The sequence below is a fragment of the Periplaneta americana genome, chromosome 16 (genome assembly GCF_040183065.1).
Source record: "Periplaneta americana isolate PAMFEO1 chromosome 16, P.americana_PAMFEO1_priV1, whole genome shotgun sequence".
In the NCBI taxonomy this organism is placed as follows: domain Eukaryota; kingdom Metazoa; phylum Arthropoda; class Insecta; order Blattodea; family Blattidae; genus Periplaneta; species Periplaneta americana.
Window position 1 is genome coordinate 7392071 of NC_091132.1, and position 22516 is coordinate 7414586.

The 22516-nt window shown below is 36.3% G+C and overlaps 1 protein-coding gene across 2 annotated transcripts in view; it reads right to left on the reverse strand.

Moving 5' to 3' along the window:
• Positions 1-6349: 6349 nt before the first annotated feature.
• skd (mediator complex subunit skuld) overlaps positions 6350-22516 on the reverse strand; it is a 267609-nt gene continuing 251442 nt past the window's right edge. For both annotated transcript variants that reach the window (XM_069812535.1, XM_069812534.1), the window contains 5 exons: positions 21486-21858; positions 16692-16969; positions 13743-14021; positions 10589-10869; positions 6350-9268 (listed from right to left, as the gene is read on the reverse strand). In XM_069812535.1, the coding sequence (XP_069668636.1) occupies positions 9136-9268; positions 10589-10869; positions 13743-14021; positions 16692-16969; positions 21486-21858 (1344 nt within the window). In that variant the 3' untranslated portion in view covers positions 6350-9135. The remainder of the gene's footprint in view (positions 9269-10588; positions 10870-13742; positions 14022-16691; positions 16970-21485; positions 21859-22516) is intronic.

Below are 22516 nucleotides of genomic sequence, written 5' to 3' on the forward strand. Positions count from 1 at the left end.
TTAGGGTTGGCGGCGAGGGGAGCGTCTGCAGCTGAGAGAGGGCAGAGGGGCGGTGTACTACTACGCGGCGAGGGGAGGTTGCGCGCACATCTGGTGCTTGCGGAGAGAAGAAAGGGGAAAGAGCGACCGCGGCAGAGAGGAGAGGGGTCCAGATTGTTCGAGTGCTATCTCTGGACACGCGTGGAAATATCGAGAACTCGTACTTTCTCGCAACTATGGTGTGAGTATAAATTACACACGCGAGTGAACTTGGAACAGTCAGTCAGTAGTTGCAGTGTTGTAGCTAGTGAACAGCAAGCCAGTCAGTCTTGTGTAGCAGTGAAGCCAGCTTCGAGACCGGAGTCCGACTTGAGTGTGTCCGAAGCTGTGTGAACATTTGAAGCCCTGAGTTCGAGTGCAGTGGACCGCAGTTGGAGGACCTGAGTTCGAGTACAGTGGACTCTGAAGGTCTGTGGTTCGAGATACTGTGAACTCGAGTGACTGAGCTAGAAGAACTGTGAACTGAGAACTGACAGTTCTGATTTGTAAATAGTGCTTTGTGAACATTAGTTAAAATTAACAGTTCATTGTTGTTCTCAATATTCCAAGTAAATTGTCATTGTCGTCTGTGGAGTGCAATAACGAACACTGTGTTGCTGTGTGGAGAGCAAATCCCATTGTTGATGGGAGTGGAATTAAATTGTAGAAAGTGAAGAGTTATCGTTAAGAATAAAACTACATTATTGTTGAGATAATAAAATTACAATATCAATAATGTTCAAAAGAGCTCTACATATAAGTTAGTGAAAAAGTTCATCTGAAAAATAATTACTTTTCCAATATCCTCTAAATGCAATCTCTACTGTTCCAGTATCCTCTAAATACCAAGCGACTTTTCCAATATTCTCTATAACCAGTATATTTTTTTTACATATTCTAGTAGTGTAGCCTCCTGCCTACTGATTGTGAGATCTGGCATTTGGTATGCCTTATCACGTTTTCCCGCCAGGTAGGGTCTTTGGTAGATTAGAAAAGGAATAAGGAAAATAAATACGATCACTGATTCTTCTGAATACATCAGAATTTATGTAGATGAAGGAACTGTTAAGAAGCTAGGATATGATGTTCCTGTCAACAGCTGGAAGGAAAGGAGTGACACGGGTGCTGAAAGCATTTTCAACTTAGCCCCTTCTAAGAGAATTTTCTTCAAAAAAAAAGGAAGTCAGGTGTATTAGTGAGAGGAGAATGCCACTATCGTAACGATTTTGGAGTTTACTGAAGTCTTTTGAAACGAGGAAAAGCAATCCATGACATGCAGTTGCAAAGAAAAAAAGTTGGGAGTGACAGTAAAAAAGGAGAAAATTCAAGATATTGATAAACTTTTCTCAAAATATTTTGGTCCTTTGTGGAAAACAAACAACGATCTGGATTTGTATGCCCGTCTCATCTATGAAAATGGAGAGCAAGTAGAGGAAGCAGAAGACGAAGGAAACATTTTGGTCACCTGAAGCTGTAGGAGTAAATGTCAATTTATAAAATGATTGTTTAAAGCAAACCCTGGACTGACTTCTATTTTTTTATTGCTGGAATTCCATTATGATATTTGTGATTATTGCATACATCTGGAGATATTTTTGGTCAATGAAAGTGACGACCTGAAGCTGTAGGAGCAAATGTGTATTTGTAAGGAGATTGTTCAAAGTAAACCCTGGACTGAATTGTGTGTTCTTTATTGCTGGGATTCCATTGCAATGTGTGATTGTTGCATACATTTGAAGATATTTTTCTCTTGGAATTCAGCTCAATAGTGTTTTATTAAGAGTTGAGTAATGATTACTTTCGTATGTATTAGAGCACGTAGCCTACCATATCCAAATTTGTATCGTTTCTCGAGTAATTCTTTATCTTCAATCTGCATTCTTATTTATGTGAACAGTATAATAATCAATAATAGTCCACACCTGTGGAGTAACGGTTAGCACGTCTGGCTGTGAAACCAGGTGGCCTGGGTTCAATTCCCGGTCGGGGCAAGTTACCTGGTTGAGGTTTTTCCTGGGGTTTTCCCTCAACCCAATATGAGCAAATGCTGGGTAACTATCGCTGCTGGACCCCGGACTCATTTCACCGGCATTATCATCTTCACCTCATTCAGACACCAAATAACCTAAGATGTTGATAAAGCATCGTAAAATAACCTACTAAAAATCAATAATATCCCTGTAACTCTTCTATAAATAAATATGTTAGTTGAAATCTACTAAGGAGGAGACTAGTGATGTGCTTTGTGTGGAGTATGGCATTGTATGGGAGCAGAAACATGGACATTACGACGAAATGAAGAGAAACAAATAGAAGCATTTGAAAAGTGGATATGGAGAAAAATGAAGTGTGTGAAGTGGACAGACAGAATAAGAAACGAAGCTATGTTGGAATGAGTGGGTGAAGAAAGAATGATGCTAAAACTGATCAGAAAGAGAAAAAGGGAATTTGTTGGGTCACTGGCTGAGAAGAAACTGTCTACTGAGGATGCACTGGAAGGAATGGTGAACGGGATAAGAGTTCGGGGCAGAAGAAGGTATCAGATGATAGACAACACTAAGATATGTGGATCATATGTGGAGACTAAGAGGAAGGCAGAAAATAGGAAAGATTGGAGAATGCTGGGTTTGCAGTGAAAGCTCTGTCCATGGACAGAACACTATGATTGGATGAGTTGAAATCTTTGTTTTCATAGACTTCATATCGTGTCTAAAACCTGACATATATAAAGTTCCTTTCAAATATCCGTTAAATACATTTTGTTTCTTTCCAAAATGCTCTAAAAAAGATTGAGTTCCAAAACCCAACAAATACAAAAAAAGAACATTAATTTTTGGCAATATGGTTTATAATATTTACATGAAAAATTAATTGAAGTTTTCTACTTTCATATCAAGTTCATCAGAAAAATATCAGTCATTTTAAAATAAAAACAAAAGCAGTAATATGGTGTGTGGATAAGCTTCAGGGCTTCTACCGCGTTGTCTTGGTGTTATTGGCTGACGTTTCGACCGCTGTCGACGTTTCGACGTCAGCCAATAACACCAAGACAACGCGGTAGAAGCCCTGAAGCTTATCCACACACCATGTTCACCAGCCGCAGAAGCCTACACGAACACTTAAAAGCAGTAAAAGTTTTTTTTTCGTTTCCTGAAAAATTTGCTCAAATCGGTTTAGAGGGTTTTGGAACTGCACGCCTCACATTTTCTTTCCTCTATCTCTTTCTCCCCCCCCCCCCCACGCCATTTAATGGATGTGACCACATATTCCGTAACAAAAGGCGAAAAATTTACTGTACACAAGGGCTTTCAGAAGTTAAAATTATTTTACATAGACATTCCTTTGATAAGCAGTAACTATGCACAATGATGATTAAATACTCTGCAGAACTTTCTCTGGAGAATTCCTGTACCACAATCTTCTTCTCATTCCTATACTATAAGAAACAAGATGATCGTAAGGAATGGAAATAATGGTTATATGTCAGATTGAGGGATGGTGGCACTGTTCCAAAGTAACTGAAGGATACCAGGTAGATCACAGAAAATTGGTCACTTTACTTTTCATATAGATACTTAACACTGCCAAATTTATGTTATGATGCACAAATCTTAAATGGATTGACAATCAATCAATCAATTAAAAGTGAAGGAGAGTGTTCTCGTGAAGTTGAAAACCCACAGTCTGTACAGAAGTAACTTTATTCAAAGTGATGTATTAAACTGTTTCTTCTTAAGTGACTATCTTCCACTGATAGCGAATATACTGATCTTGATCAGGCCTGCATTGGTGACAGACATAGTCATTCCTTGGCTAGTGCTTTTCGAGTACAGAACTGTCAGCCTTACATGCCAACATTGTAACAATGATCTAAACAAACAAATCTGGAGGGTATGCAGAAGATTAGGTTATTATTCGTTACTTGTTACTTTACTAAGGGAGAAAATGAGTAAAATTTTAGCCATTTTTTAGAAAAAAAAAAAATTGACCTTCTATTTATATGTTGGTGAAACGTTATCAACATAATCATTCTCAAAATTCATGCTTTAGTTATATTTTCACAATTACAAATATGTTTTCGTAACGGAAAATCAATATTTTAAAGTCATTTTACCATACCCATACTTCTTTTTATACTGCACTTATATTTAAATTCTATAGCCTTCAACAAATTTTAAGCTAAGTTAAAATTTTTACTGCAAGTTCTGAAAAGTATGGTTAACAAAACAGCCTTGTTTTGGATAAATTAAACATTTTCAAAGTTAAAAAAAAATTAAATAAATAAAATATACTATCCAGACACTAGGTAAATAAAAATTTTTAAACTGACTGGATTAAATATATATATATATTTTTTTTTCCTGATCACTCATACATCCTAATTCAAATTAAGACTCTGCTGTTAAATTATATGCACATCAAAGAAGCAATGCAATTTTTTCAGGCCTGTAACTTATATTTTGCAGGAGTAGATATATATTTAAAAAAACATACTAATGAAACTTGGGGCATTAATATTAATACCGAGAGGTTACTGTACATAAAAAATTAAGTCTAACCTAAAAAAATATCGAAAATAGAAATTTGACCTATTGTCCTCAGTGTTCATAGATGAGATAATCATCTTTAGCCCTCAGCCCAGCTGTAGTTAACTGAAGGACAAAAGAATCTCATGGTAGACAAGCTATGAGACAGATATCCAAGGACAAAAGAAAGTTACACAGTCTAAGCTGATCTGACAACGTGGTGATCACTACTATTAGTAACAGCAGTAGTAGTATTTTGTTTAATGACAATTTCAATTGCAGACTGATGTTATTCAGAATCGAATTTCAACGTGGGTGAGAAATGGCTGACAAATTTTGCCTGTATCAGAGACAGGGTTGTTTTACATGCTGCAAATCTATGACATGGGACGAACAGCTTTATTTGTCCCCTGGAGGAAGCCACACTAAGGATCTGATCACCATTGAAAATCTTCAGCAGGGTTTGAACACACAAACCAGCTGGACACTATACTGAATAATTCAATTGTGTTCCAATTATAGAATCATTCGGTAGTTCTAATATATAGTGTCTGTTATGATGTAATAGTGAACACTAACTAATTACAACTAGATCTGCCATGTTTCAGTTTCTGCCGTCATACTGCTTTGTTATTGCAATACCATCTACTACTACTACGATGGCATCACAGCCCAAAGTCGAGCCTTAGCCTCCTCAATTTTTTTCCTCCAACTGTCCCTGTCCTGTGCTAATCTCCTCCAGGCAGTTGTTCCGAGATAGTCCTGAGAATCGATCGTTACTGCATATATCCATATATTTTTGGGTCTTCCAATTGGTCTTTTACCATGTATTTTCCCTTCTAAGATCTTCTTTGGTATTCCGTTCCCTTCCATCCGATAGACAGTCCGGCCCATTCAAGCCTCCCTAATTTTATGAAAGTAACAATATCGAAACTTCTGTATAATTTATATAGCTCGTTATTATAACGTATTCTCCACTGCATATTTTCTTGCACTGGTCCAAAAATTCTTCTGAGTATTTTGCGTTCAAATATACCTAGTTTAGCTTCTGTCTCCTTAGATAATGTCCAAGTCTCGCTTGCATAACAGAGAATACTTCTAATAATTGTTTTGTATATTTTAAGTTTTGTTTCCTTGTGCACACAGTTAGATTCCAATATTGCGCTTAATGCAAAATATGTAGGCCTTATTAGCTGCAGTGATTCGACTCTGTACTTCAATTAATTCGTTATTGTTACTTGTCATTACTGTTCCAAGATATTTAAACTTCTCTGTTTCTTCAAACATGTTTATCGTCAGATTAGGAGGGTAGTTGCAATACCATCATTCCACGATTATAGGAATGTTAAACAGATTTACAAACATTCACAGAGAGTTGAAAGATGATTTGATAATGGATACATCTAACACAAATAAGGCAGCATTACTTCGACTACAAAACAAGTGAAATGTCCAGTTTTTCTCATCTATCTGGTAAAATGTGTACGTGGCTGTGTGAGAGTATTGTGGAAGTATCAACAAAAACAAGCTCATTTATCTCTGTACACATAAAACTGTATTATTTAATAATAATATTAATAATAATAATATAATAATAATCCCATGATTTTACTACCCAAGTAATAAATACTACAATCATCTTCAAAATTCCATTTGATGTTGTATTGTGATGGCTGGGCAAGGCTGCTCTAGCCACATGACACGGCAGGTTTTGGGGAAGCAAAGTCCCTCCACGTAAAACACTACAACACTGGTACAAAACAAATTCGATAATTCTGTTTAAGATATGATGTTTTGATGTAAGAAATGCCACCTTCTTTTTTTTTTTTTTATTTTTTACATATATATATATATTTCACTGATTGGTGTCACATTTTTAATTACGTTACTATGAAAGGTAGGAGTTTTATGTGGAGGGCCTTAGCTGTTTCTTGGTCCAAGGTTGTCTGCCTTAAGAAGCCTCCAAATGGTGAGGGCATGTCGATAACAAAAACATTTTCTTTTTGTATGAAATTTCTTTACGTAACCACAGTAAATACATGTATAAAAAGTGTGAATGTCACAGCTTTTGACATTATTCTTTGTTTAGAATGTTTTAATTTATTTTTAAGGTTTGCTTTCAATCCTGAAAATTTCCATTCACTACAGAACTGGAAACAGCTCTTCCATTTTTCTGTTCAGCATAATTAAAAACACATAATAAAAAAAAGAGAAACTATTTTTATAAGTAGTTTTTTTCATTTTGTAAAACTACTTACGATGATGGATTTCATTTTATATTAAAAAAAGTGGGTTGTTTCATTTAAACTGTTGAGTTCCAATTCCTGGTTAATCCCTGCAGTGGTTCAACTGTACGACGACTTGACACGTGAACAACAGGAGGGGGAGAAGGGGTCAAATCTACCGTACTCCTTATGCCTGTGGCCAAAAAAGGGTAATAACTATGTACATTTTTTTTACCACAAAGGGTTAACTGATAACTGTAAAAGAATCAGGTATATAATATATTCCTAATAACAAAAAGGAATGAGTACAGCCACCTTTGGCAACTGTTTCTCCTCCTCATAAAATGTATTCTCAACAAGTCCACTACCCCCGTTCTGTAGTGATTACATAACAGAGTTGATGGATTCTAATCTTTGTACACTTCATTCTTGGGGAGAAGGATTAGAGTTTCTGTACATATGTGAAGAGACCAATCACGTAATACTTGCATTATGTATGTTATATATATACAAAATAAATAATTCTCTGCAACATATTTTACACTGGCTGGTCTTTTCACTATCAGGAAACATTCTATTATATTTCGTTCATGGCACATCACCCAAATGAGCCCATAATCTATAATTGTACTTCCAGAAGAAGATGATTTTTTTTATAAAGGAACAAGGAAAAAAAGTGACAAAAACATATGAATTTCATTGATCAAATTCATTAACAGATGCACATAATCATGAACTTCATGTGCTCATTTCCAGTCTTTTTCTTGTTAAAAAAAAATGTTAAAATATACAAATTGTGATGCCCCGAACGATTTCCAACTCTTTTAAAATGACATTCTCCATCAACCTCAAGTGGTATAATCAACAATATTACATAGTTTTTAGAACTAGAAGACGTTATCTGTACAAAATGTACACAATGAATAGGACTGAAACATCCAACTTATCTTCAATCACACATGCGCTCTCCCAGTCACTCGTATGTACAAGACAGGACACATTCCAATTGAAGAGGTCAACTAATTACTCGCTCCACGCCGAGCAACAGTTTGTACTATTTCATAATATACGATATATATATAATTTGTTTTTTATATAGATAATTATATATATAAAGTTATATGTATATTTATATATTGTAGTTATAATACAAGACTTCCCTTTTCCCTAAATTATGTAAAAACTGAAGAAATAAAAGCTAATAACGTCTTTACAAATTCACTTAGGTGGTCTGATTTTATAAGTAGGCTGTTAATTTTGTTTATATCCCCTTTCTTTCTTCCAAGATGATTATGAAAGGGAGTGGGGACGAGATGAATGTTAACAATCACCGGTGAAGTCCATTTGGTTGATGCTATTCACGAGGCAAGGTACTATATCACAGGAAATAAAAATTCCTTTGCCATGGACAATTGTAGCAACTTTGCAATAAGAACACACCTTATCCGGTTAAGGATGCATTCTTTTAGTCCGATCTTCAATCACCATAATATAATATCCCACTTCATCACAACCAGTTTCAATAAATTTCAAATGTCTTAAAATATTTATTGACCCCCCAAATAATTGCATTGCAGTTTGTAGTTCTTTTTTTTTTATCTTGGCAGCCTGGTAGCACTTTCAATAAAACTGTCTGTGGCTAATATGATTTGGCCCCCTGCTTAAGAATACAAGTGATTTCTAGTATGCTTAACTTCATCTAAGCAATAAATAACATAAAAAAAGTTTTTCAAAACTATTAATTAAACTAGTCAATTTTCCTACACGACTTACATTCCCATCATATTTAATTTTCAAACAAAGAAAACAAGAAAAACCAGAGAAATATAAAATGGATCTTTTTTTTCCTTTGGTAAGTTTTCACAGTGACTGGATTGTTTTCTTACTATTTGTCCCCCACAAAATATACACGATGCAGAATATTTTGTGAATCTTTGGCTATAGTTTTCACGCCAGTCACAAAAATAATTACTTATAAATGATAATATTTCTCCAGTGAATATCGGATCTGTCACGATCCTATCACCATGATTGTCATCTTCCTTTGCAAAAAAACTCAACATAAAACATCACATGCTTTCCTTCACTTTTTAAAACTGGCTCCAAATTTCATATTCCACCACCATTGTGTTGAAATTTACAATTACAATGTAACATATTTATTGCTTGAGACACTTGTGCAGTGAAGCTCCCGTTCCTCGTAGATATATGAAGTGTGTGGAACCCAAGTTTCAGTTTCTTCTACGACACTCGTTTCATGATATTTCCACAACCGAAGAAAACTTTGTCTCTGCAGCCAGCAGTTATGGAACTCCAGACTAAAATAATTCATTTTAAAACTACACTGTCTTATGAAACTATGTAGGTCAGACTAGTGCAGACGTCATGTGGTAGAGTTGCATTAAAGCCTGGACGTGAACTGGCAGGCAGGATAGACGATCTCTTGTATTGGAATCCAATGCCAACCAAGATAAAGCATTGTAACCTTCAAGCACATATCTGCAAAGATTAGAACTGTGTCAACTAGTGCGAGACAAACATCAATTGGAGTACGAGATCTAAGCATTTTGCCCTGTAAATATGCTAGAGAGTCACATAATGCATTTCTTGCACAAACGTACATGTTAATGACGAACATGATTTTTACCTCGGAAAAAATAAAAGCTAGATTTCAAATAAGAACTTCAAAATTATCTGTTGGGTCTCTGTGATGATAATATTCGATGGAGAATAAAAGCAATTCATGTCGCACTAACAAATTAAATACACAGAGCACAAAAATTCAATAAAACAGTCATACTGATTGACAAATACCACCTCAATAGGATTTATATCTACGGCATGTTATTTGGATATATTATTTTAATGTACTGAAGTACATATGATATTTCCATGCAGATATTCTGCGTCATCATATGATGAAAGAGTGATGGAACGGAGAAAAATTCTCTCCGGCGCCGGGATTTGAACCCGCCCAACTAGTCACTCGTAATGAGTGCACCTCAGCACATGTGTGGACTTCAGTCCTACGTTCATAGACATCTATGATGTAGTGCAGAGGGAGGCCACTAGAGGGAACCCAAGAGTTGGAACTTAAACTGAGACGATTCTGTCCAACACCGGGGTGGGTATCCGGTGTGGCTTAGTGGATAAAGCATCAGCACGTAGAGCTGAAAACCCGGGTTCAAATCCCGGCGCCAGAGAGAATTTTTCTCCGTTCCATTACTCTTTCATTGTATGTTATTTGGAGCTAGAGGCACAATACGGAAACACCTGGTCAAGATTTGGAAACTTCTCCACTTAGACCTCCAGAACCTGAAAACTACAGCCCTGTCAGCCATAAAGAGCTTGTTTAAAATTTTGTTCGATGGACTGCACTCCTTCCACAATTATTTTTACTGTAATTCCTACGTTAGAAAAAAAATACCTCACAAGGACAGAAAGTTAGAAAGTTTTTCAGAGAAACAGCTTTACTTATGGTCACACTATGTGTGAAGATTTTAGTGATATGCTGGGTCATTTTGTAATGAAAACCACTGCGAAGGAACAAGCAGCTAGGTTCATCTCTGTAATGACCGATTCCTCTTATCACAACTACAAGCTGAAAACAACAGAATGTTGAAGTTCTTGAATCCGCACATTAATATTGCTTACTTCAGTTTAAAAATAATGTTTACGTACTAGGTAATGTGATGATGATAGAGACTGGATTAATCTTGCACAGGATAGGGACCGATGGCGGGTTTATGTGAGGGCAGCAATGAACCTTCGGGTTCCTTAAAAGCCATTTGTAAGTACTAGGTAATGTGACATAGTTACCTTAGTACATCTGTGGTGTACTGAGAATCCAAGGGATGCACAGTGACTGCCGACTGCTGCTGCAAGAGATCATCGGAGTTCTGCTGGATAGCTGGACTGTGAAGATGGAGAGCATTTTTCAGAAATGCTGGGCAAACATTCTCCAGATGCGGACAAGAAGCCCAGAACCACTTGGGCATTCGGCCAGTAGGGGCAGTGGATACAAAGTATCCCAAAGCTAACGGTTGTTGGTGTAATGTTCCGACTTCTTCTTGCGTATCTACACCTAGGCTTCCTCCACCCTAGAACAGGTCATCCAATTCTTAGAACTGCTTGAACACTGGTAAGTATAAGCAATTATTGTTAAAGTATGTTTTATGAACACAAAAAAGTAATACAGTATTACATACAAAACCAATATCTGAACTTGATTCTATACTGTTTTCGCTGTAAGAAAAATCCTAATGTAAACATAAGCACGTTGTTGTGATGCCGGTGATTGGCCCCCAGTCGAAACACTCACATGACGCAGGAAAATATAGTTCGTATTTGGAAACCATAATCTTGTATTATTTGAAAATAGAAAATTGAATTCTAATTGTTAAATACGATGAAACATTTAACTTTAACTCATATGTAAAACGCTAGTAAAAGAAAAGCTACTTTTATATTTTGTTATGTACTATGAACGAGGATGAATACCAACAGTAATACCGAGGTAGTCTGTTCTTGTAACAAGCTGGCGTCACTTGAGCTCATAGTTGTTCACGTAAGAACGTGGTACTGAAGTATGCTTTTGCATCCTCAACTGTCCATTGTGAAGACATAAGACTTAAAAATTATTTAATTACAGTAATTATAAAATAAATGTTTCCTAAGCAAACGAATGCATAGTAGTGAGGTTAGGCCTACTTGACGAGTAACGGGAAATGTTTAACATGAAACAGAATGTACAAAGTAGGTGGGAACATGTACTGAGAATCTATGGCGCCAAAAAGTGGCCAATGAAGTCTCACTTCTGTTATGTGCTATTGTTTACATTAGGATTTTTCTTACAGCGAAAAGATTATAAATACAAGTAATCGATAACAGTGGTCTGCATTTTAGGATTCTTTAACTCTGTGGTCTTTGGACATCTACAAAATGCTACTTTTCCTCTTTTGTTTTCTGCTGAGGTCAATGACATTTTTTTCTTTTTGCCTTGGCCACTGGAGAATGCAAATATCTCTGCAATCTCAAGTGGGATACTGATCTACGAATATATATTGGATAAGCAAAGAAATATACAGTAAAACTTCCTTTACATGTTTCACACTTATTCGTATTTCTCTGAGGTCCCAGCAAAATTCCTGTACCTTCCATGATAATTTATTTCGGTTATACTGATATGTATTTCGTTTATTCTTTTTTCATACTTACACAATCATATTTTGGGTCCCAGAACATATAAAATTCCATCTGTATGTTCTAAATCAATTTGCTTAGCATTATGTTTGCCATGGAAATGTAAGATCATGAACAGTTGTTACAATTTGAGGCCATGGATTATTCTGTAGGAGCAAACAAAAGCAAGCAATCCAAAATAACTGATATGTTATTTAATTAAGATTGCACGGAAAAAAACAAGGTACAAGCTATTGTCAATAAAGCCAATTTTGTAAACTTCCTAACTTTATAAACTGGAGTTTGAAATTAATATATCAGCCAGCTTTGGCTCTAAGCAGCTAAGATTTCCTACAGATAGTCTTACATTCTTCAAGAATATGTATTATAAATTTGAGCGCTGTATTATAGACTCAAAGATGGCTTAACTGTGAAGTTCTAAACTTCTGTTGTGAAAGTTTTACTAAATTGATTTAACTCGATCTTCCCTTATAGTTTTCAAATGATATTTCAGATGTTTTTTCAATGCAATTCCAGTTCTTTCTCACTTATACCTTGACCAAAACTACTTCCGACTTGACAGCTTATAGAGAAGGGGGAGCAGTGTTGTCATGTTGCCATCTTTCGTGTAAGCAAGCACACTGCCGATAGAGTGCAGTAATGAACGGCTGACATGAACACATACATTTCTAACCAATTTGTTGAACACTAGGCATTACAATTTGTGTACATTATTATTTTTATTAGCCTATAATAATAATTAGTAGTAGTAGTAGTAGTAGTAGTACTAATGTAAATACCGTTAGAAAAGCGTCGAAAGGACTGTAAACTGTAAAAACAGTTTTAATTTAATACAAAGCCTCTACTTTTATGAGTGTCGGTATTCTTCAATGTAATATTGTTAGGAAGGCGTTGAAAAAATTGTAAACTGTAAAAATATTTATAATTAAAAATCTGCACGGCCTTTTTCTTTTCAAATATTGGTAACAGTGCTCTTATTAATTTTAACACAAGCAACAGTTGTCATTACGACTTGCGCCAAAAGTAAAAGAGGACCGCCATTATCATTTCTCCTCTCAAAATACTCTCTTACATAACACACCATCTCTCGCGCTTGACTCTTCAACGGGGCACCTTGTCCAATATTCTTTGTTCTCCGCCTGCCTTTCCTTCCTTCCGACATTGCACAAGTCATCTGTTTAAAAACTCTAGCAGAAACTAGAAAACACACACTCCACCAATGACAACGAAGATAATAGTGTAATATAATTTAAACACAATAATTATCGATACACTTAAACAATAATACAATTAAATAATATTTTTAATTCACACAAAGCACGCGTTAACCAGCCAGCTCAGTCATTCCGGGCACTGTATTCACCACTAGGCCCTGGTATTCACATGCAACTTGTAAACATAGACAAGGCAACACCGTGCCGTTACCATGGTTACGTGTCTCTTGTGATTGGTTGATTTGAATGGTTGCCATGGTAACATGCTAAAGGCGCCATTTGTCAGGTCGGAAGTTGTTTTGGACAGACCATAAGCATTCTTTTTTTTTTTCCGACCCCCCCCCCCATAAAACGTATAAATGAAGTTTTATTGTATATTCAAAGGCTTAGACTTTATGAACGTAGACTTCCCTGAAGAAACTGTCACCACTTTAATCTATTGTTTTATTTGAATATTGTAGAAATCAAGAGTAATTTATTAATGAAGAAGTCTTTTCAATTTATTAAGAGCACTGAGAAAGTCTAGGACTCATAGCTCTGTAGAAATTAACACTTACTCTTGATGAGCCGTTGCAAGGAAAAGGGCTATGCTGGTCTGAAGCACCGCCAACACCACAAGACGGACTTCCTGGCTGTGAAGGTGAGTCTCCTCTTCGTGGGCTGCCTGTTGGGCTTTGTGCACCTCCAGGTCCTGTTTCCGGCCATGAGAATATGTCACTGAAGTCCTGCATGCCTTCTATACCTTCAGGCATATCATCATTCAGAACTGTGAATAATTCATCATCCCCCAGATCTGGTCCATTGATGTGCTGTTCCTGGAAAGCTGTCTGAGAAGACTGCAAACACGCAAAAAAATGACGTTTCAGTTAACTATATAAAAGTCATAAAATATATCCAAAGCATAAAAGAAATTTAAATTACGAATTTATTTAATAATTCAGTGCATTTTTCTGAACATTTCTCAATGATGCCAATCTTATTTTTAATATCTTATTAAAAATAAGTTCTATAAAGAATAACTTGTCATATTTACTACTGTAATTACCATACAAAATTCATTTTTAAGTAAATAAAACTTCATCAATAAATATTCAATGATTCGGATTCTAAAACGACAACTATTAAATATCTCTCTCACGGTTCTTCATGTACAAAGGTCTACAAGCTTTTGTTTTCCTCTGAGTTTAAAGGTTAAGACTGAATATAAAGTTTTGACATCAAGTAAATAATGCAAAGAGTTCGCATAGTATGCTCATATACTCTTCAAAGGAATGAATGAATTATACAGATCACAAAACTTCAGCGCACTCCACTGCAAGTGGGGCCTCAAATTCTACCAATATATTCCCCCGTTCTTGCTTTCTTCTCCATATCTCTGAACTTGGGGACTCCAAAACAGAGCTCGTCTCTGGGATTCAGACTTTTCAGAACAGTATGCCCAATTCACCTCACTTCCGTCTCTTGATCTGAGTGGCAAAAATGAAAACTAGGTAAAGAAGAACGTGTATTTGCTTCATAAACATGGTGGAAATGTGGTAAGAACACATATCAATTAAATTAAATTTAGTCTTTACAAATCGTTTTCTTGAGGTGTCTGTACCATCACGTCAGGCTGTTTATAATTTAAATAAAATATTTGGACAAACTGGTTCAGTTGCTGATTTACCTAGTTCGGAAGACGTCAACAACAATGAATGAAAAAACCCAAATCACGTAAAGTGAAGTGGGTATGCATTGGATGCATACAATGAATGAAAGAAATCTACAATATGTGGATGAAACATTTGTAGAAAGTCCAAGTAAATCAACTAGGAAAGGAGCTTTGCAATTTGAAATGAGTGCTAGGAGTTACAGTAGAATTAAAAAAAAATTAAATTTACGACCATACAAACCAAGATATTCAAATACTCTTCATGAAGATGATTTATATCGCCGTATGGAATTTCATGAGTACGCGTTAATCTGTTATAAAGGACTGATTTTCTGAAACAGATATTGTGTATCGATGAGGATACATTTAAATTGAATCGTCGAATGAACAGCCACAATTGTATTTCCTGGAGTGAAAGTAATCCTCGTCAAATTGTTCAGAATCAATTAAATTTCCCTGGTGTTACAATATGGACTGGAATATGGTACAGTGGTGTAGTAGTTTCTTATTTCTTTGACAGTACAGTGACTGCGGACAACTATCTACTAATGCTCCAGAATGTTGTTACACCTGAGCTAGAAAGCAGTCCTCAATTTGAATATGTATCTCTTATTTGACACTTCAGTCTGCATGTAAGAAATTTTCTGTGTTCTCATTTTCAAGAATGGATTGGTCAGCATGGAATGATAAAATGAACACCTATGTCATGTGACTTAACAACATATGATTTTTCGTTGTGGAGAATAGCAAAAGATAAGGCGTATGCAGACACCGCAACATATTGAACAACTTAAAATTTTAATAGAGAATGTTTTTGAAATTTTGCACATCTTTTTCAGATCGATGTTACTTGTGTACTGATCAAGGACGTTCACATTTTGAAAATTTGAGACAAAAAGAATCATACTTGTAAAAGAAAAAAGTATAAATAAATATCTAGTTTTCATTTACAGTTTTTGTCTTTTTATTGAAGGGGACCTGGTCCTGAAATATTAGGAAAATTGTTGGAGAGAAAAAAAAAACATTCAAAATCTTTGAACTTTATTTTACAAGAAAAACAACTTTGTAGCATTTTCGTTCTTTTTATGTTCCTCAGCAGCCATATCACACCCTTAAAATAATATTGTCGTAACTACCAGAAGTTAGTTTTGAGTAAATGCTAGATAAATATTTCACAGTCGTACGAAAACTCAGGATTACCAAGTATCAGTATGAGCCCTGTATTTCCTTTTTCACCAGTTCCCACAAATTCTAGGGTTCAAATCCGGATAATTGAGAGTATGCCGCATAGAGTTCAGGATATTATTAAAGTAAAAGGAGGACCCATAAAATTTAAGGCCTTCACATGGGCTTATTTGTAATATGAAAATGAAAAATAAATTTGTTAAAAATTTTTTTCTGAAAATTTGTATTTTCAAATATGACATTGCAGTAAATGTAGAATTAAAATAAAGCATTTGAAAAGATGTAAATTATTCTATTAATGTAACGTGTAGGCAAATGACATTATATCAAATGCCTCAACAATAAACAAATACATTCATTACAAGTGTCTGGTAAAATTTTCAGAAATATAGGTTAACATTTGTAGAATATTTATATTTCAGGACCAAGTTCCCTTACCTCAAATTTTGGCCAAATGACTTTTGCCCCACTCTGTATTCTTCAAATACGTTTTTACAAAGCAGAATGTGTTATACAAAATTTACTATATATATATATAAAAAAAGAGATGCTTCTTTTTATGAGTAATAAATTATAGTATCCGCACCCATCACCCACCCATTTATGCAGCATTCACGTTAATTTGTTGGCTGATCACATGATCACATACAGAAAAGGAACTGTGGCTTACCTGACTTGTGGCAGATGTAGGAAACACCAGGATGTGTGTGCAAGACACATCGTGCGGGGTTGACAGTTGGCAGTTTACAGATGTTTGACTGAACCTCTCATCCGGAGTGAACTGATCAGGCATCAACCGAAGTGCAGAATCAGGTTCCAAGGATACCAGACACGCACTCAGCACACACGGAACATCGTTGGGGTACATAAGGCTGCACTGCTCACAGATCTCTTTCAGGTGCTTTGAAGCCTTCAGCAGGGACTTACGACTGAGCAGCCAACTCCAGCCTACGAACAAGCCAAGTCCAAGCTTGTTCACATATTTCCTCAATGGGGCCTATATTACGTTTCATGCATTTCACACAAATTCAAACTGCAAATGACATTATCGTTTATAGCATATTTTCTTGAACTAATATTCGAAAGATACACTCAAATGAAATAATTTAATATTCGCCCAATAACATAATTGGATACTTTAAAGTAGAAGGGTGCAAAGTGCCAAAATGAAACATTGGAGATAAGATAAAAAAATGTAGCTATAAGAATAATTGTACACATATTTGTGTCATGTTTTTTTTACTGATAGAAAACAGCAATAGTACACTGTTTACTCATTAATAATAGTGGTATGTAAAGACATTATTTCTCCATATTTAATTATATAACACAGATTGTGAAAAAGGTTAAGTAATAGGTACAGTTGCAGTAGAATGGTGCAAAGTCCAATACCTATTTTTTCCTATTCTGGAGCAATTTTTACTCACAGATCTGCCTGTAGAACTGCCTATGCTCCTCATTTGGAAGATAGGGAGTCATTGCTAGTAGATTCCCCTTCTTTTCTTCAGTAATTTCCCTATTTTATCCTTTAACTTGAAACAATGCTGACTGCACATCTTTCATGTTTTTTTTTTTCCTTTCCTCTTTTTAAGCACTTTAATGGTATGCACTGCTTCATTATCATGGGACTATTTCACAGAAACACTACCTGCTTTACTAACATCATATGGAATGCAACATGCCTTAGAAATATTCAAGTTCTTGATGGAAATTAGCTGATCAGCAACATCTTGCATATTAAGGAAATATGACTCTAGCATTGAAACGATTTGAAATGGTTTTACAACTTTAAAGTCTTGTACGATTTTAAGCAGGTCACTAGGAATGAAGGCTTCTGTTACTTTCTGTCGTTTTTCAATCAAAGCAAAATCAGAATCGCATTGCAAGAAACTGTGGCCGCTTGTTCTATGTGCTCAAATAAACCAATGGCAACTAAAAAGAGACACATGAAAATCATTATACAATTTTTGTTTTCAGTTGCACAGTTATCAGATTCCTCTTGTTTGTTATGTCCATATTCATCAGTTTTAGTACACACACGAGGCAATCTCATTGGCACCTCTACTCGCGATGCTTTCATCCCACATACACATATAAGACTGCATTGTATCACATACACAAACTCCAAGTTATAACGTGAAAGCTGACATCTGTAAAACATTTCGCTGTGTGTAAGTTTGGGCACAAACATGACCTGTTGAAGATCCATTGCATTCTATGATGCAGCTCAACAGGGCGCTTACCGTCTCAAACTGCATGGTGCTGGCAACGTAACATCTAAATATCTTCCTTAAGAAACACAAGTGGATGTAGCCTCTTTCATACATCATCCTCCTAGGCACATTGCACTTTTCTGCATAATAATTTCGTTTTCTATGATTTTGGCACTTTGCACCTTTCTACTTTAAAGTATCCAATTAATCTTCATTTTCTTGGTTACACACAAAAGCAAATCTCTGTATTCTCAAAGTTGAGACATTGTTGTTTAGTCAACTGTCTGAAGGCAGGTCTGAATCTCACAAGCAACACCAAGAAGGCCAGGAAATAATGGGGTAGGGTGGCCAGTTTCTTTCCCCCTCCATTGCATACATTGTCAACTAGATACATATTATACTAGTCAGACTTCAGATGCATACAAACTATTATTCTTCCTCTGACACATATCGTGAAGTGAGATATAGTGCCTGATAATAGATGTACATAATTATCAGCCAGAATCTGTTAAGACATTTGACTTCATATATTTATGGTTTAAGTAGACATATGTACAGTAATCCCTAGACATTGTCTTTTTTGATGAAATAAAATGGGTGATTTTGATATTAAACGTGTCATTATTTCGGTGGGTATTTTTTCAAATAAGTTGTCAATTATATGTATTATGTAATGCTTTCTACATTGTCTGCAAGAAGATTTGTGCGACAGTCAGTGAATATTTTTGTGTACCCAGAAAAGCCTCTCTCACTGTCCACATCAGATGTAGGGAACAACACTTCCTGCAAACAATTCACACCAAATTCACTGTGGTCCTCTACTAGTCCCCCAAAATCTCTTCACATCAAAACACAGTCTTCATTGCATAACATACTGCAGTAAAGATTGAAAAATGTATGTATGTATCCAATGCCTACCCACTTCACTTTACGTGATTCGAGTTAGATTGAAAAATGTTGCAAGTTACATACATCACTCTTCAATATTTACTGCAATGGACTACAGAAATTGATCTTTTTTTTCGACAGTCACAGAAATAGTAAAAGTAACTGTACACAGTATCCATAGAGAAAATACAGAAATATTGGCGTTACAAAATGACTGGCAATAAACGAAACATAAATCACAACAACCTTTTTTTTACAATATTGAATAAGATGTTGGTGCATATTTTGCACGTTTGGAACAGAGCGGCTGTATTTGTGGTTATTGACATATTCGCACAATGATCCAAATTTCGCGTTATTTGCTAATTTGCTTTTGTTTAAATATGGTACTTAGGTATCTAGAAGAATAAATGTAACAATGGAAGTAACTGTGGAAAATTTCGCGCTTACCGCTATTATAAAAAAAATACCAATCCCCCTCTTATACACAGTCAATCTCAGTGGCAGTTTTAAAATGAATTTTGACACCTAGGGTCTTGATCTGAAGAGGTTTATAAAATATCTAGGATTTAGTCGCACTCTGTATTTTTAGACTGTGGTGATATCAGTCACCAACAATGTATATGTTGTGTTTGTAACGTTTTGTCAATTTCTAAAAACTAAACTGGCTTCCTTAAAGTTAGTACAGTTTGTTTGAGCAAAGAAAGTGACAATTCCATCATTCCACCCCGTCTTGCTATACCTCTGCTTCAAAAGCAACGAACAGAAAGCCTGGGGGCTTATTTTTAGAATCAGTATCCACACTGCATTATTTTTTAGGTTGTCATGAAAACAGGCACAGTTGCAAGCTCTTTTTAAAATGGGCACAGCACACTCCATTACGTGAGGATGATTCAGACTTTGTGGCTATGCTATACTCAGTACTTCCTATTACTGCACGGACTTTATATTATTAAAAAAGCCTGCAATGAAGTCAGTGTATGTATGTATGTATGTATATTTTGAAATGAACATGCTACAAGTACAAACGAGTAAACATTTGAATAATTTCAAGGGAAAAATTGTTCCGGGGCCGGGTATCGATCTTGGGACCTCTGGTTGAATGCACCAGCGCTCTACCAACTGAGCTACCCGGGAACTCCACCCGACACCGTCTCAACTTTTCCTTTTTTATATCCATAAAATTCGCATGGGCTGACGAAACGCCAGAGACCCACATCGAGTGCACACAATCTCTGTGTGACTTGGAATTGTGGTTTTCTGTTAACGTACATAGTGACATATATATTATGCAAATCTAGTCTTTCAGGTAAAGCTCCCTGTAAAGCAGATTTGAATAATTTCAAGGGAAAAATTGTTCCGGGGCCGGGTATCGATCCCGGTACCTCTGGTTGAACGCACCTGCGCTCTACCAACTGAGCTACCCGGGAACTCCACCCGACACCGTCTCAATTTTTCCTTTTTTATATCCACACAACTCGCGTGGGCTGACGAAACGCCAGAGACCCACATCGAGTGCACACAATCTCTGTGCGACTTGGAATTGTGGTTTTCTGTTAACGTACACAGTGACATATATATTATGCAAATCTAGTCTTTCAGGTAAAGCTCCCTGCAAAGCAGATTTGAATAATTTCAAGGGAAAAATTGTTCCGGGGCCGGGTATCGATCCCGGGACCTCTGGTTGAACGCATCAGCGCTCTACCAACTGAGCTACCCGGGAACTCCACCCGACACCGTCTCAACTTTTCCTTTTTTATATCCACACAACTCGCGTGGGCTGACGAAACGCCAGAGACCCACATCGAGTGCACACAATCTCTGTGTGACTTGGAATTGTGGTTTTCTGTTAACATACACAGTGACATATATTATGCAAATCTAGTCTTTCAGGTAAAGCTCCCTGTAAAGCAGATTTGAATAATTTCAAAGGAAAAATTGTTCCGGGGCTGGGTATCGATCCCGGGACCTCTGGTTGAACGCACCAGCGCTCTACCAACTGAGCTACCCGGAAACTCCACCCGACACTGTCTCAATTTTTCCTTTTTTATATCCATACAATTCGCATGGGCTGACGAAATGCCAGAGACCCACATCGAGTGCACACAATCTCTTGTGTGACTTGGAATTGTGGTTTTCTGTCAATGTACACGTTAACGTATGTACCCGGCCCCGGAACAATTTTTCCCTTGAAATTATTCAAATCTGCTTTACAGGGAGCTTTACCTGAAAGACTAGATTTGAGTAAACATTTCCTTACGGACTTATGTATTACAGTATTTCACCTGCACTTTTTGCAATAGTGCTTTAGTAAACATATGTGCATGCGTTACAGAAGTCCAATTAATATTTACACTAATTACCTTTTAGTTCTCCATGCCCTATCCTGCCGATGCGGCCCACAACAAGCCTCCAAGGTCGAACACTCTGTGACATCACACCTAAAATAAAGTCCATCAATTTTTGCAGTCCAATGCGTCTTGCAGATGCTTTCTTTCTCCGGCTGCGATTAGGGATGTCAATGTTAATAGTAGCAGTCTCAAATATTTCGCCACGCTCGTCAGTTGCAACAGCCAGCAGCCATCGCTGGTCTTCTGACAGACAGTAGCTTACGTATAACACAGAGCATTGCTCCCCACTGCATTGGCCAAATGACTCTCCAGACTCTGCCTTTTCTTTTACAGGAGCCAACACATAGGGCGGTGTGTACAGACGATATGGAGCTCGATTCTTCTCCTGCAACAAGACCATTCCTTGTTATTCAGCATATGACCTAAAAGGCCTTTCCAGTTTTACTGTGCTGCGTGTGTATATTCGTAGGTGAGCCAGTGATGCGCTGCTGCAGACTTTCAGCCTAAATCTAATTATCCATGTACTTAATTACAAAATGGATAATAAGTTTCTTATTTATTTTAATACAGTCTATTGTCCCGTTCAATCTGTTATTTCACTTCCATCCTGTACACTTCACTGTGCCTTTTTATAGGAATTGGTTCCCTTTCAGACGAGACAATGGAAATTATTTTACTGCTCTTTAAAATCTCTTACCGTCAGCTGGGTTTTGAACCCACGAACTGCAGACCCAGTGACTAGCATGTTAACTACTGACCAACAAGGATGGCTGGTGAATTATGAAATAGTGAAATGAAGACTGAAATAATGAAACCTGTAGTACAATTTAAGTCTGATTCATACAGTAAATATTTTTTTCGTAACTAATTTTGTGTTTAATATGACTTTGATCTATTGTAGTTTATTTTTATTTGTGTTATTATAGACGTGTTTCCTTATAGGTTGTAATTTTGAATAAAATGATACACTGTATTAAAAAAGGACTATCAGTTATTACAATAAGAGTGATTAACTTCACAAAACGTGTTACTTAATTAGATTA